Below are 12,665 nucleotides of genomic sequence, written 5' to 3'. Positions count from 1 at the left end.
AGCATTGTTAGGAAACAACATATTGTGTTATTGCCAGATGCCAGATGTGTAAAAGTTAAAAAAAAAAAATTTAAAAAACGATGGTCTTGATAGTTGTTGTAATTCTTCAAGTTGTCAGTTTTAAATAAACTTGAATATTTGAAAATCACCCAATCACTCATATGTTTTATTACAGACTCAATAATTTGTTTAATTTATTTACCCTTCTTTAATCAGGCAAATTGTATTGAAATCACATTTATTATACAAGGGAGGACTGGGCCTAAAGGGAACCTAGAGTCAGATTTTGGACTGTGGGAGGAAACACCAGGGATTGAACCTAAGGCCTTCTTGCTGTGAGGCAGCAGTGCTAAACACTAATCCATCACCCTGCCTTGTTTTGATGTGATGGGTTGTGTTTGTCCTGTTGTTTGCAGGTACTCTCGTGGTGTGCTGTCGCCAGGCCGTCATGTAAGGACACGGTTATATTTCACCAGTGAGAGTCACGTCCACTCCCTTCTCAGCATTTTCCGATATGGAGGCCTTCTTGATGTGAGCGTACAATAATCCTGCAGATCTTTGAAAGTTTCCCAAGCTTTATGGATGAAAGTAAGATATATATTTTTTCTCCCTATTTGGATCTGTTTGCAACAGGAAGAAAAGGACCAGCAGTGGAAGCGAGCCATGGATTACCTCAGTGCAGTGCCTGAACTTAACTACATGACTCAGATTGTCATCATGCTGTATGAGGACAACAATAAGGTGCGTTCTTGTTGGTTTAGGTGTTCATCGTGTTGTAATGTTTGGTAACATCTGATGGCCTGTCCATTTGGTTCATTTTTTAAAAATAAACCAAATGTTTAATGTTTTTAATTACAGTTACAGCATCATTACTTTGTGTAGAATTTCTTGGTAACTAATTTAAAGTGCAATTTTATGAACATCAAAATCTGAAGCTGAGAACTTCTGTGCAGATGCTTTTTAATATAAAAAATGGCTTTTACTACCCTCAAAGTCACAAAATGCAACTGATTTTGGAATCATCAATGTATTAAAACTTTATTTGAAACCTTGTTTGTTTTAAGGACATCTCATCTGAGGAACGTTTCCATGTAGAGCTCCACTTTAGTCCAGGTGTTAAAAACGTTGAAGAGGAGGAGAACGCCCCAACTGGGTTTGGCTTCAGGCCTGCCTCAGCGGAGGTGTTACGACAAGTAAAATCTCATCCAGACATTTGTTCCTGAACAGTTTTTTCCTGTAAAAAGCTGCACGTAGCTTCAGTTATCTCTCTCATCTTACACAGAATGGRCAAAAAAAGGCTGACCTTGCCAGCTTGGAGGACCTGTCACGAGATGAAACCGATCGTGCCRTTCCGGTTTCAGAACCAATCACCATTCAGAGGAGGTCACCGCTCATTCGCAACCATAAGACTGGATCAATGGAGGTGAGACTCTCAGGCTCTGCACAGGGAGAAACACAATGTTTAAAACAATGTTATTGTGTTGTTATCACAGCAGTTATTTTATTGATGTTAAAACTGTTAGTTTTTCTTTTCTTTTTAAACCTGCTGCTCACTGAATATGAACACACAAACGAGGCTGATCAGCCTGCGGAAGAAAAATATGCTTGCCTTGCCTTATTTGTTGAAGGTTTTTGAAAATGCATAGAACTTTTTATATATAAAACATTCCTCTAAACATCTTTGAGTCATAATTTTATTCTGTGCGTAGTAAAGATCAGTTTTGATCTTTTTGATTTTATAGTCAGTTATAAACACTAAAATCCTAAATTTCTGTTTGCCTTTGAGCATAGTCAGCCTGTTTCATAGACTGAGAGTTGCTTTTCTTTGTTTTTTGCTTATTGCTTGTCCAATCGTTTTCTCTGTTTAAAACCAGCTGCACTTGCTAGAGACTTGTACTTTTGTTAGCTGTGTTTCCATCAGCGTTTTTTAATGCACATTTTGAAATATTGCGTCAGAAAAGGTGAGTGGAAAYGGCATGATTCGAAAAACCTTCCTCTATTTTGAAAAAAAGTTTTTACGCTCGCTTGAGGTGATTTTGGGGTTTTTCGAAAAAGAGTTAATGTGCAAAAGGAGAGAGAAATGTGGAAACACATTTGCTGAATAAGTTCTGACATAGCGAATATTTACCTCACATGGTTGATCAGCTGTTCCTGCTGTCTGTCCGGTCCTGGTACCAGAGCGACTGTAGCAGGATCCTCCCCCCGCTGTCGGCATCTTCTCAGTTATTCCCGTAACGTGAAGAGAATTACATTTCTTTTTCTACGTCTCCAGACAGCATGTAACATCACCAAAACTGAAAGATATGACTGATAGTAGCAACACGTTCCTGATAACTTCTCTCCATTGTCCTGAGATGTGTATCCCAGTGAGTTTGCGACTTCTGCTTCCTGTTTACTACAGCCGTGCGTATGATGTAATGACACTTTGTGTAGCCTGCTTGATTCACTTCAAGCCAGTTGATGGAAACATGTCTGATTTGCATTTCTTCTCTTTTCCCTTTTTTGCGAAATTTTAAAAATTTGCTCAAAATTAAAATTAAAATTGGATGGAAACACAGCTATTGTGTCCATTCGCTAACATTGGGCCTCATGCAGGAACATTTTTGTATTTTTATATTTTTATCCAAAATTTCTCTTACTTTTGTTTATATGAAGGGTTCGTACGAACATGCCACGTCAGATTCAGCAAACGCTTCTGTCTTCAGGAAAAGTGTGTAAATTTGAAAAAATGAGCTGGGTAAACTGATGAATCCCACCCGTACATATCCAGGTGCACGAGGAGAGGAGATTAACATAATTACCACCCCAAAAACACCATATAAGGCTACGCTTCCTGCCCCACATATCAGGAAGTGTTCATTCATGAAAATGACAGCGAAAAGCAAAAAGAAGAACTTCACATGTTCAGAGATTGAAGTCCTGCTGTCAGAGATCCAGAAAAGAAAATCTGTCTTTTTTTAGCAGCGTCAGCTGTGCAATTAAAGGAGCTGCTAAAGACAAGGAATGAAATGACGACTTTTCTTAATGTCGTGTCTCCTGTGGGTCGTACACACTCACAGAAACAAAAATCTAAATCGTATTCATATCTCTCTAGTCCTGCTCCGGTTTTCCTTTGGTCAAATATTTTTAATTTAAGTTATGTGGAAGAAATGAGGAAACAACTGTTAAATAATTTTCATTTATTCAGAAGAAGAGCAGTTAGACACAGCACCACAGCCCGGATCGTCTGATGTGTCAGTCACCGGCTGTCTCCCACACACCAAGTGGTGTCAGATGTGCTTCTGAAGAATCAAGAAAGCGTTTTAAAATGTCTCCAAAATATGTTTGTCACTTGAGTTAAGGATGTTTTATTTATTTCAATGCAGAATACTTAATAAAATTAAGTTATCAACTCAATATTATGAGGATATGTAACAAAAGTAATTTTTCAWGCTGAAAAAGCTCTTGATTTTGAGCTGTACCTACTAACCCCATGTTTTATTTCTAAGAGTGTACATTAATACATTTAAAGTTATAATTCAAATTCAAACAGAATAGCCTCTTGTTAACATAATTATGAAGTGTGATTTATTTTCAACTAAAAATACCTTAAAACTAATGAAATATAAAGTTGTGAAGAAAATCCATCTGGATAACAGCAGACTGACTGCAGGTGAAATATATGACAGGTTTGGACTGCATGTAAATTTTTTTCATATCTGAAAAAATCTCACATTATGAGAAACTTGGTGAATGTCACAAGTTCTCTTAGATCACTCGTACGCACAACCTAAGAGCAAATCTGTTCGTATGAACGGTTCTTTCATGACGCTCAATGTCTGAATGATGCCTTTTTTTTTAATTCTTAATTGATGGCCTCCCTTCTCCCCCTATAGCCATCCTCTCCACACCATTATTATGTTTTKTTTTTTTGTCTGAATGATGCCTGCTTGTCTGTTTTCTGTCAGGTCCTGTCAGAAACATCTGTTTCCAAAGGTGGCAGTTATCGCCTGTTTTCATTCTGCCCACGTCAGTCTCCTGAGATGAAACAAAGTGGATTAGGTAGGTGAAGACTGCTCTGTTATCTTGGCAACTATATGTATAAAAAGTTATAATTGTGCTGGTTTGATACTTGTTCTATAACTTTGGTGGAAACATTAATTATTTGACTTTGGACTGAAATGTTCTACTTAATAATGTAGAAACATAATACTGTATCTCTAATGGAACTCAAAGTTTGCATGTGAGTGTTTGCTTGGTTTTAAGTACATTTGAAAACTCTTAGTTCAGTCTTTACCAGTGAGCTGTGAAGTTTCATCAAACCTCATTATATCTGTGGGCCAGATTTCAGAACTTAAGATTTTATTTGTTTTTGGGGAGACAAGGCCATTGTCTCTTTTAGATATTTTCAGAATACAGTTTAGTTGTTTTGCATTAAGAAGGTAAGTGTGGCATAACCTCTGGTTCATTCCTGTGAACTAAATGTGGTGAAAATCCTTGGTGAAAAAATGTTCTGATTTGTTGATGAATGTGGATAAATCCACAGGCATTATCATTTCTGTCACTTCTCTTTATTAATAGTAATCCTCCACAATAGGATAAAAGTCAACCACAAATTCAGTTTTGCATTTATATGTTTAGATATGTTTGATAAATGATCAGTTACTCAATTCTAATGTCTAAAGCAGCCTAAACAAATAATCAGGTACTGGTATCAGCTATATTTACTCCTGCCTTATCCTTCTTATTATATATATATATAACTAATGTCTCTTCCAATGCTGTTTTTCCTCATTTTTTTCATTTGGATGTTAATGTTTCTTCAGTCAGTAAATAAATGAATAATGAGGATGCTTCACTAATGTATTAATGAGGTTGATAATTAATCATCTTGGATTTTCTTTCCATTTCCTGGCTTTAATTTTGTAATTGCAGCCATAAAAATACAGTGTTTTATATTTTTTTAACTCTAATGTTTTATTAAACGGGACACAATAAAAATCATCAGGGGCCTCATGTATGAAAGAGTGTGCAGCTTTTATACTGAAAGGACACACTCACAGAACTATTTAGATTTCTGAAACAATACACACGTTTCTGCAGACCTTTCCATCCTACAATTAAATTTACTTTGTGTAGAGTGCAGCTGAACGTGTTACTTAAAACCATCCTGTCCCCTCTTATTAATAAATATGCCTCTGTAACTCTGGGACTAGTTTAGCAAAGAATAACTAAAAYGATGGCCTTTGACACGCTTGATAATAAGCCAGACTTCATTATTGTTGTAATCCCTTAAAACACACTTCCTCCCATTTCTTATATTGTCAATGTCCTCAACAGCACAGAAGCTGCCATTGTTCCACAGTTACAACTTTCTGCAGCTGTTTATGGGCATGTCATTGTCTATACTTGTTGACTTTAGCAATCATTGATTGATTTGTTTTGAATTATGGTGATCAACACAGTTTTCATCTCAGTGAGATTGGAAGTGCCCCTTAGACAAGTTACATACTCTTTACTGAATGTGCCTCAGCTGTGTCTCTTACTTGAGCCTTACAAGTATGTATCTGTAATTTCATTGTGCTCTGACAATAAAGGTCCATCTAATCTAATCTAATGTGGTCACCTATGTGTGTTTACAGCTACACATGACAAAACAGCTAACTTTACAGTTTAGTTTAGTTTAGGGTTGTTTCTATCTTTGAGGCCTCTAATGTTATACACCGCCTGGCTAAAAAATAAGGCCACACAATTTGGTTGGACCACCTTTAGCTTTGATTACAGCACACATTCTCTGTGGCATAGTTAGGATAATCTTCTGCAATGTAACCAGATTTATTTCCATCCAGTGTTGCATTAATTTTTCACCAAGATCTTACATTGAGGATGTCTGACCTTCTCCAGTACATCCTAAAGATTCTCTGGAGCTGATCCATTTGTGAAAATGATGTCTCATGCTCTCTGAACCACTCTTTCACAATGAGAGCCCCATGAATCCTGGCATTGTCCTCTTGGAATATGTCCGTGCCATCAGGGAAGAAACAATCATTGATGGAATAACCTGGTCATTCAGTATATTCAGGTAGTCAGCTGACCTCATTCTTGGAGCACAGAATGTTGCTGAACCTGGACCTGACCACCTGCAGTGACCTCACATTATAGACCTTAGTTAGATCCAGGTGGACACTTTGTTTTGGCCAGGCAGTGTAAGTCATGTTGTATCTGGTGAAATGTGGTTTCATTGTTTGGCTTTAAACCATATATGATTAACATCATGAAACTGTGTGTTTAAACTTTAAATGCTCCTTTAGTTCTGAGTGGAGTCATGTTTCAGTGTATTTAGGTGAGTTTCAGTGTTTTGTAGTTGGATACCGTCAACTGACAAAGGTTTTTGGGACAGATTGCACATTCAACACAACCTGCTGGCTTCTTTAGATTGATTGTTATTTGTACATTGCCCTGAGCTGGTGTTTGTTGTGATTTGGTGCTACTATAATTAAACTGAACTAAATTGAAATCTCATGGCAGGTCAAAGGTTTGAACATATTTACACACACTTTAACACAACTTTCATTTTCATACCTACGTAAGTGTGTGAAACATGGCGTACACAACCTTTTTGTGTGTACACACTGTTCATACATGAAGCCCCAGGTCTTATAATGAAGTTAATACAACTTCATGTGAACAATGCATTACACTGTGTCATTATTTATTTAAYTAAAAATGAGAGGTGTGAAAAATTAAGTTCATCCTTACAGCTTTCACAGAATTGAAGATAGTAAGTATAAGCCAGGTGCAACTGATCAAATGTATTGATTAACTGATCATCAGCGACTGTGAGCTCCTCTATAGAAACACATGTCCTGTTTTAGGTGTGCATTAACTCAACACAGAGAGGAAAGACATCATTTGTGAAGTGTTAAAGGTCATTTTGAGAATATTTGAAGCCCATMATTCTACAGCAAGAAAAGTTTGGAAACATTAAAGTCAGCTACTAATCCTCCAGGAGTTGATGTTCCACTAGACATATTGTAACAAGTCATTGGACAGAATATGGAAATCAAAGAATTTTATTATTTCATTATTACATCCTGAGGTCAAAAACTGTTCAGTGTTTTAGAGATAAAGTTAATGCTGAAGAGTTAGTTATTGTTGCTAAACGAGTTCCTACAAATTGTATCATGAAGGAAACTTAGTTTTTCACAGTTTTAGTTTTATTTTAGTTAAAAGAGTGACACAGTGTACGATGATGTGTTGTTTCTCTGAATTTAGTTTCATCTTATTTTAGGAGCTAGTAAGAACCAGATGATTTTTCATGGTGCCTTTATTCATAAAATCTAGGAATTAAAGAGGATCAACTTAGGTTTTTTTTGCCATTAGTTTTCTGAAAAGTCTTCACCTTCTTTTGTCTTTTAAGGAAAAAAGAGGGAGATAAATTCTGGTTAAGGTGGCATGTTCTTTTGAGTGGTTTCTGCTTGTCTTTCTCTTCTTTCCTCTCTTTCTTCTCTGACTTGTGCTGATGAGCTGTTTTAAGTAACGGCATGTCATGTGGCGATGACTAACCATCCCCCGCACCCCTCGCAGGCTCTCAGTGCGCCGGGCTCTTCAGCACAACTGTCCTAGGTGGCTCTTCTAGCGCGCCTAACCTGCAGGACTACGCACGCGTACACCGCAAAAAATTCTCCACCGGCAGTCTGTCCTACAAAGACGGTACGTGTCTTAGATCACTGCGCTCCATCACAAAGCTCACAGGGTACCAGCAGATCAGTCACACACACTTCCTGTTAGGAAAGTCAAAGAAGCATTGCACTAAACTGTTTTAACTCAATATTAATAGTGAGGCTTAGGATTTAAAGAAAGACAATGTGTGAAAATTACCAGTACACGTTTCATGTATAAAAATAAGTTGTAGTTTTTATATTTTAGGAGTATTTCCATTTTTAAGTTCATTCGCATTGTAGTCATCAAATTTACATTTTTATCCCCACTTTTTTTCCCATTTCACTTTAGCCATGTTTATTTTTTATTAGGTTGAGTGCAGGCTGCCTTGGGTCTGATAAAGGTTTCTGTACACAATGATTACCTTAGTTTTTATGTCAACAACCCACAGTTGGTCAAACTAAAGACACRACTCTGCTTCGTGGTTTCTGATAATGCAAAGAATGTTAGGGTACATTAAAGTGTTGAATTTACTWGTGGAGTCTTTTTGAGTTTACCTGCTGTCACATCCTTTTTAAAGCTTCTCTGTAAACTGTGCAGTGGCTATCATGTTTCGTTTTTAGACCTATCAGAGTTCAAGTTTTATGAAACGTTAGGCTGAGAAGTTAGAAATGTGTTCATTCATTCTGAAATGCTTTAAGTATACTGTATGTGTCTATACTACATGTGTGAACCAGTTACAAATCTCCTTTAATAAGCTTTAATTCATTCTAATATCATGAATTCTTTTTGATTTTGGTTTTTTTACTCAAACCATTTGACTACGTGCTGCCGACCGTCAGATGTTTGGTTAAGTAGGGCTGGACAATATGCTTAAATATATATAAATACATGCTTAAATATATATATATATGTATATATATATGTGTATATATATATGTGTGTGTGTGTGTGTGTGTATGTATGTATATATATATATATCTTATTATATATATATATAACTAATGTCTCTTCCAATGCTGTTTTTCCTCATTTTTTTCATTTGGATGTTAATGTTTCTTCAGTCAGTAAATAAATGAATAATGAGGATGCTTCACTAATGTATTAATGAGGTTGATAATTAATCATCTTGGATTTTCTTTCCATTTCCTGGCTTTAATTTTGTAATTGCAGCCATAAAAATACAGTGTTTTATATTTTTTTAACTCTAATGTTTTATTAAACGGGACACAATAAAAATCATCAGGGGCCTCATGTATGAAAGAGTGTGCAGCTTTTATACTGAAAGGACACACTCACAGAACTATTTAGATTTCTGAAACAATACACACGTTTCTGCAGACCTTTCCATCCTACAATTAAATTTACTTTGTGTAGAGTGCAGCTGAACGTGTTACTTAAAACCATCCTGTCCCCTCTTATTAATAAATATGCCTCTGTAACTCTGGGACTAGTTTAGCAAAGAATAACTAAAATGATGGCCTTTGACACGCTTGATAATAAGCCAGACTTCATTATTGTTGTAATCCCTTAAAACACACTTCCTCCCATTTCTTATATTGTCAATGTCCTCAACAGCACAGAAGCTGCCATTGTTCCACAGTTACAACTTTCTGCAGCTGTTTATGGGCATGTCATTGTCTATACTTGTTGACTTTAGCAATCATTGATTGATTTGTTTTGAATTATGGTGATCAACACAGTTTTCATCTCAGTGAGATTGGAAGTGCCCCTTAGACAAGTTACATACTCTTTACTGAATGTGCCTCAGCTGTGTCTCTTACTTGAGCCTTACAAGTATGTATCTGTAATTTCATTGTGCTCTGACAATAAAGGTCCATCTAATCTAATCTAATGTGGTCACCTATGTGTGTTTACAGCTACACATGACAAAACAGCTAACTTTACAGTTTAGTTTAGTTTAGGGTTGTTTCTATCTTTGAGGCCTCTAATGTTATACACCGCCTGGCTAAAAAATAAGGCCACACAATTTGGTTGGACCACCTTTAGCTTTGATTACAGCACACATTCTCTGTGGCATAGTTAGGATAATCTTCTGCAATGTAACCAGATTTATTTCCATCCAGTGTTGCATTAATTTTTCACCAAGATCTTACATTGAGGATGTCTGACCTTCTCCAGTACATCCTAAAGATTCTCTGGAGCTGATCCATTTGTGAAAATGATGTCTCATGCTCTCTGAACCACTCTTTCACAATGAGAGCCCCATGAATCCTGGCATTGTCCTCTTGGAATATGTCCGTGCCATCAGGGAAGAAACAATCATTGATGGAATAACCTGGTNTTTTGTTCATATCTGAAAAAAATCTTAGAATACGAAAACATTGGTGAATGCCACAAATTCTCCTAAATCACTCGTACGCACAGTTTAAGAACAAACCTGTGCGTACGTACGGTTCTTGTATGAGGCCCTTTGTCCTCACTGCACTATACATTTCTGTTGTCCTTATTTAGGACACTTTCTTTTAACAAAAAATATTTAACTCTTATTTTTAGCTTCAAAACTTTTTAAAATTTGCTAATTGTTCCAAAACAGTTTTGCTTTACATCAGGTCCCCTGATCTAAATAGATGAGGAGGGAAAAATGCACACCAACCTGAAACTTGGGTCTGAAGAGGTTATTAGCAGTTATAAACAAGAGGCTGTGTATCTCTGATAATAAACCTGACATCTTTTGCAGTGTGCTGCTGTATTTTATTGATTTAATAATCGGAGGACAAACATTAATACAACATCTAGTTATAATAGAGCAAGTTATTTTGTCACAATTGATATTTTATTAAAAATATTGATATGCAATTTATTAAAAAGTTAATATTTTGCCCAGCCCTACATTAAAGTGAAGTAAGCTGCTGATTTCAAACCACTTAGTTCAAATCCCAGTCAGCTTTAAAATAATAATTCAGTTTTCAGTCCACTCTCTACATGTTTGGCCTGCGTCTTTGATCATATCCATCAAACCATTTTAGTAGCATTATATGTGAGTAGAAAAAAGAAAGGAAGCAAGTGATGTAACAAAATAAGGCCTCCATGCTGTGTTCTGCTTGTGTAGTCTGTTTTTGTCCAGTAGGTGTCAGCGTGGTCTCATTTAGACTCTTTCTCCTCAGCCTCCATCCTTCATGCCTCACATGAAGGCTCATTGTTGGTCTTTGTCATCCATCTTGTTACTCCTCGTTTTCAGGAATGAAAGGAACCATTCTGCTTCTGATTCAGTCAGAGCTCCACATCCTGATGTCCTAATGCATGTTCTTAAAGTGGTGGGTTCGTTCATTTCTCCATGCTGTAGCTTCTTAATCCTAGTAAGGACCAGTTGACATTATTCATTGTCATCTTTAGGTCTTTGTAAACAGCAGATCAGATCAGAAATTACTGGAATGACTGTTTAGCTCCTGGTTGTTTGACTTGATGTGAGGAAAATGGAAAGCATAATGAAGAATGTTGGGCCTGTTTTTTATAGTCATGCACTTTTTTGGTGTGTATTTTTAAGTTCGAATCATTTTTATCTCACTTTATCACCTGATGATGTTCCATTGATGTGTTGGTCTCACATATTTAAGCATATTCAAGCATCAAGTTTTCCTGTTTTAACTAAAGCCTCTGTTTGAATCAGAAAACAAACTTCATAAATGAAAACAATTGTTTGGTTGGTAAATCATTAATTAGGGTAGGTGATGGATAACCCTTTTTTAGTGTGCACAACAAAAAAGCACAGGAAATATAAAACATGATTTCAGAACGACTGTGGTTCATAGTAACACTTCGTGAATTTTTATTTTTATTTTTTTTATTTCCTCAGAGTTGTTGTCTATGCCGGCAGTAAAACGATTTTCTGTGTCGTTTGCAAAGCATCCGACTAATGGTACGTCTGCTTCTTTCAAGTATTTTTCCACTTCACCTCCCTTTGTCTTGCATGCCTTCAAACTTTAATTTCTCGTTTTTTCTGCTTTGGGTGTTATTTTTCCACATGGCCGTCCAGCATTTTAGGTTTTTGTTACTTTTTTTCCCCTATTTTTTATTTTTTTAACCCATTCGCATTGGACTCTTTTAACACAACCTGGCATTCTCTTTTTAACCAGGGTTCCCACTGATCCTTCAATTTGTGTAGCATCCACTAAAGCTGAAACGAGGATTGTCGACAAATTATCATTTTTGACTTCATGGCATAGAGCATAAAATACAGATTATGTATATATAATAATACAATAAAATAGGAATATCATGAAAATTTTGATTTATTTCAATAATTCCATTCAAAAAGTGAAACTTGTATAGTATATTATATTCATTCATTACACACAGACTGATATACAGTATTTCAAATGTTTATTTTTTTATTTTGATGAATATAACTGACAGCAAATGAAAACCCCAAATTCAGTATCTCAGAAAATTATAATATTGTAAAAGGTTCAATATTGCAGACATTTGGTGCCATAATCTAATCAGCTAATTAACTCAAAACACCTGCAAAGGCCTTTAAATGGTCTCACAGTCCAGTTCTGTAGGTGACACAATCATGGAGAAGACTGCTGACTCGACAGTTGTCCAAAAGACGACCATTGACACCTTGAACAAGGAGGGCAAGACACAAAAGGTCATTGCAAAAGAGGCTGGCTGTTCACAGAGCTCTGTGTCCAARCACATTAATAGAGAGGCGAAGGGAAGGAAAAGATGTGGTAGAAAGAAGTGTACAATAAGAATAACCTCACCCTGGAGAGGATTGTGAAACAAAACTCATTCAAAAAATGTGGAGAGATTCACAAAGAGTGGACTGCAGCTGGAGTCAGAGCTTCAAGAACCACCCCACAGACATATGAAGACATGTTTCAACTGTCTCACAGACGTATGAAGACATGGGTTTCAGATGTCTAACAGACAAATGAAGACGTGTTTCAGCTGTCTCACAGACGTATGAGACATGGTTTCAGCTGTCTCACAGACGTATGAGACATGGTTTCAGCTGTCTCACAGACGTATGAGACATGGTTTCAGCTGTCTCACAG

The 12,665-nt window shown here is 36.5% G+C and overlaps 1 protein-coding gene across 1 annotated transcript in view; it reads left to right on the top strand.

Annotated features, from left to right (window-relative positions):
• The window catches only part of ppip5k1a (diphosphoinositol pentakisphosphate kinase 1a), a gene marked incomplete in the record, with an annotated part of 51,223 nt that overhangs the window by 16,755 nt on the left and 21,803 nt on the right, over positions 1–12,665 (top strand). Inside the window, 7 exon segments of the mRNA XM_014021413.1 lie at positions 417–531; positions 634–741; positions 1,065–1,193; positions 1,283–1,423; positions 3,948–4,041; positions 7,567–7,692; positions 11,459–11,521. Of these exon segments, the coding sequence (XP_013876867.1) occupies positions 417–531; positions 634–741; positions 1,065–1,193; positions 1,283–1,423; positions 3,948–4,041; positions 7,567–7,692; positions 11,459–11,521 (776 nt within the window).

This window comes from Austrofundulus limnaeus, unplaced genomic scaffold (genome assembly GCF_001266775.1).
Source record: "Austrofundulus limnaeus strain Quisiro unplaced genomic scaffold, Austrofundulus_limnaeus-1.0 Scaffold292, whole genome shotgun sequence".
NCBI lineage: Eukaryota > Metazoa > Chordata > Actinopteri > Cyprinodontiformes > Rivulidae > Austrofundulus > Austrofundulus limnaeus.
This window is presented reverse-complemented; position numbering and strand designations above follow the sequence as displayed.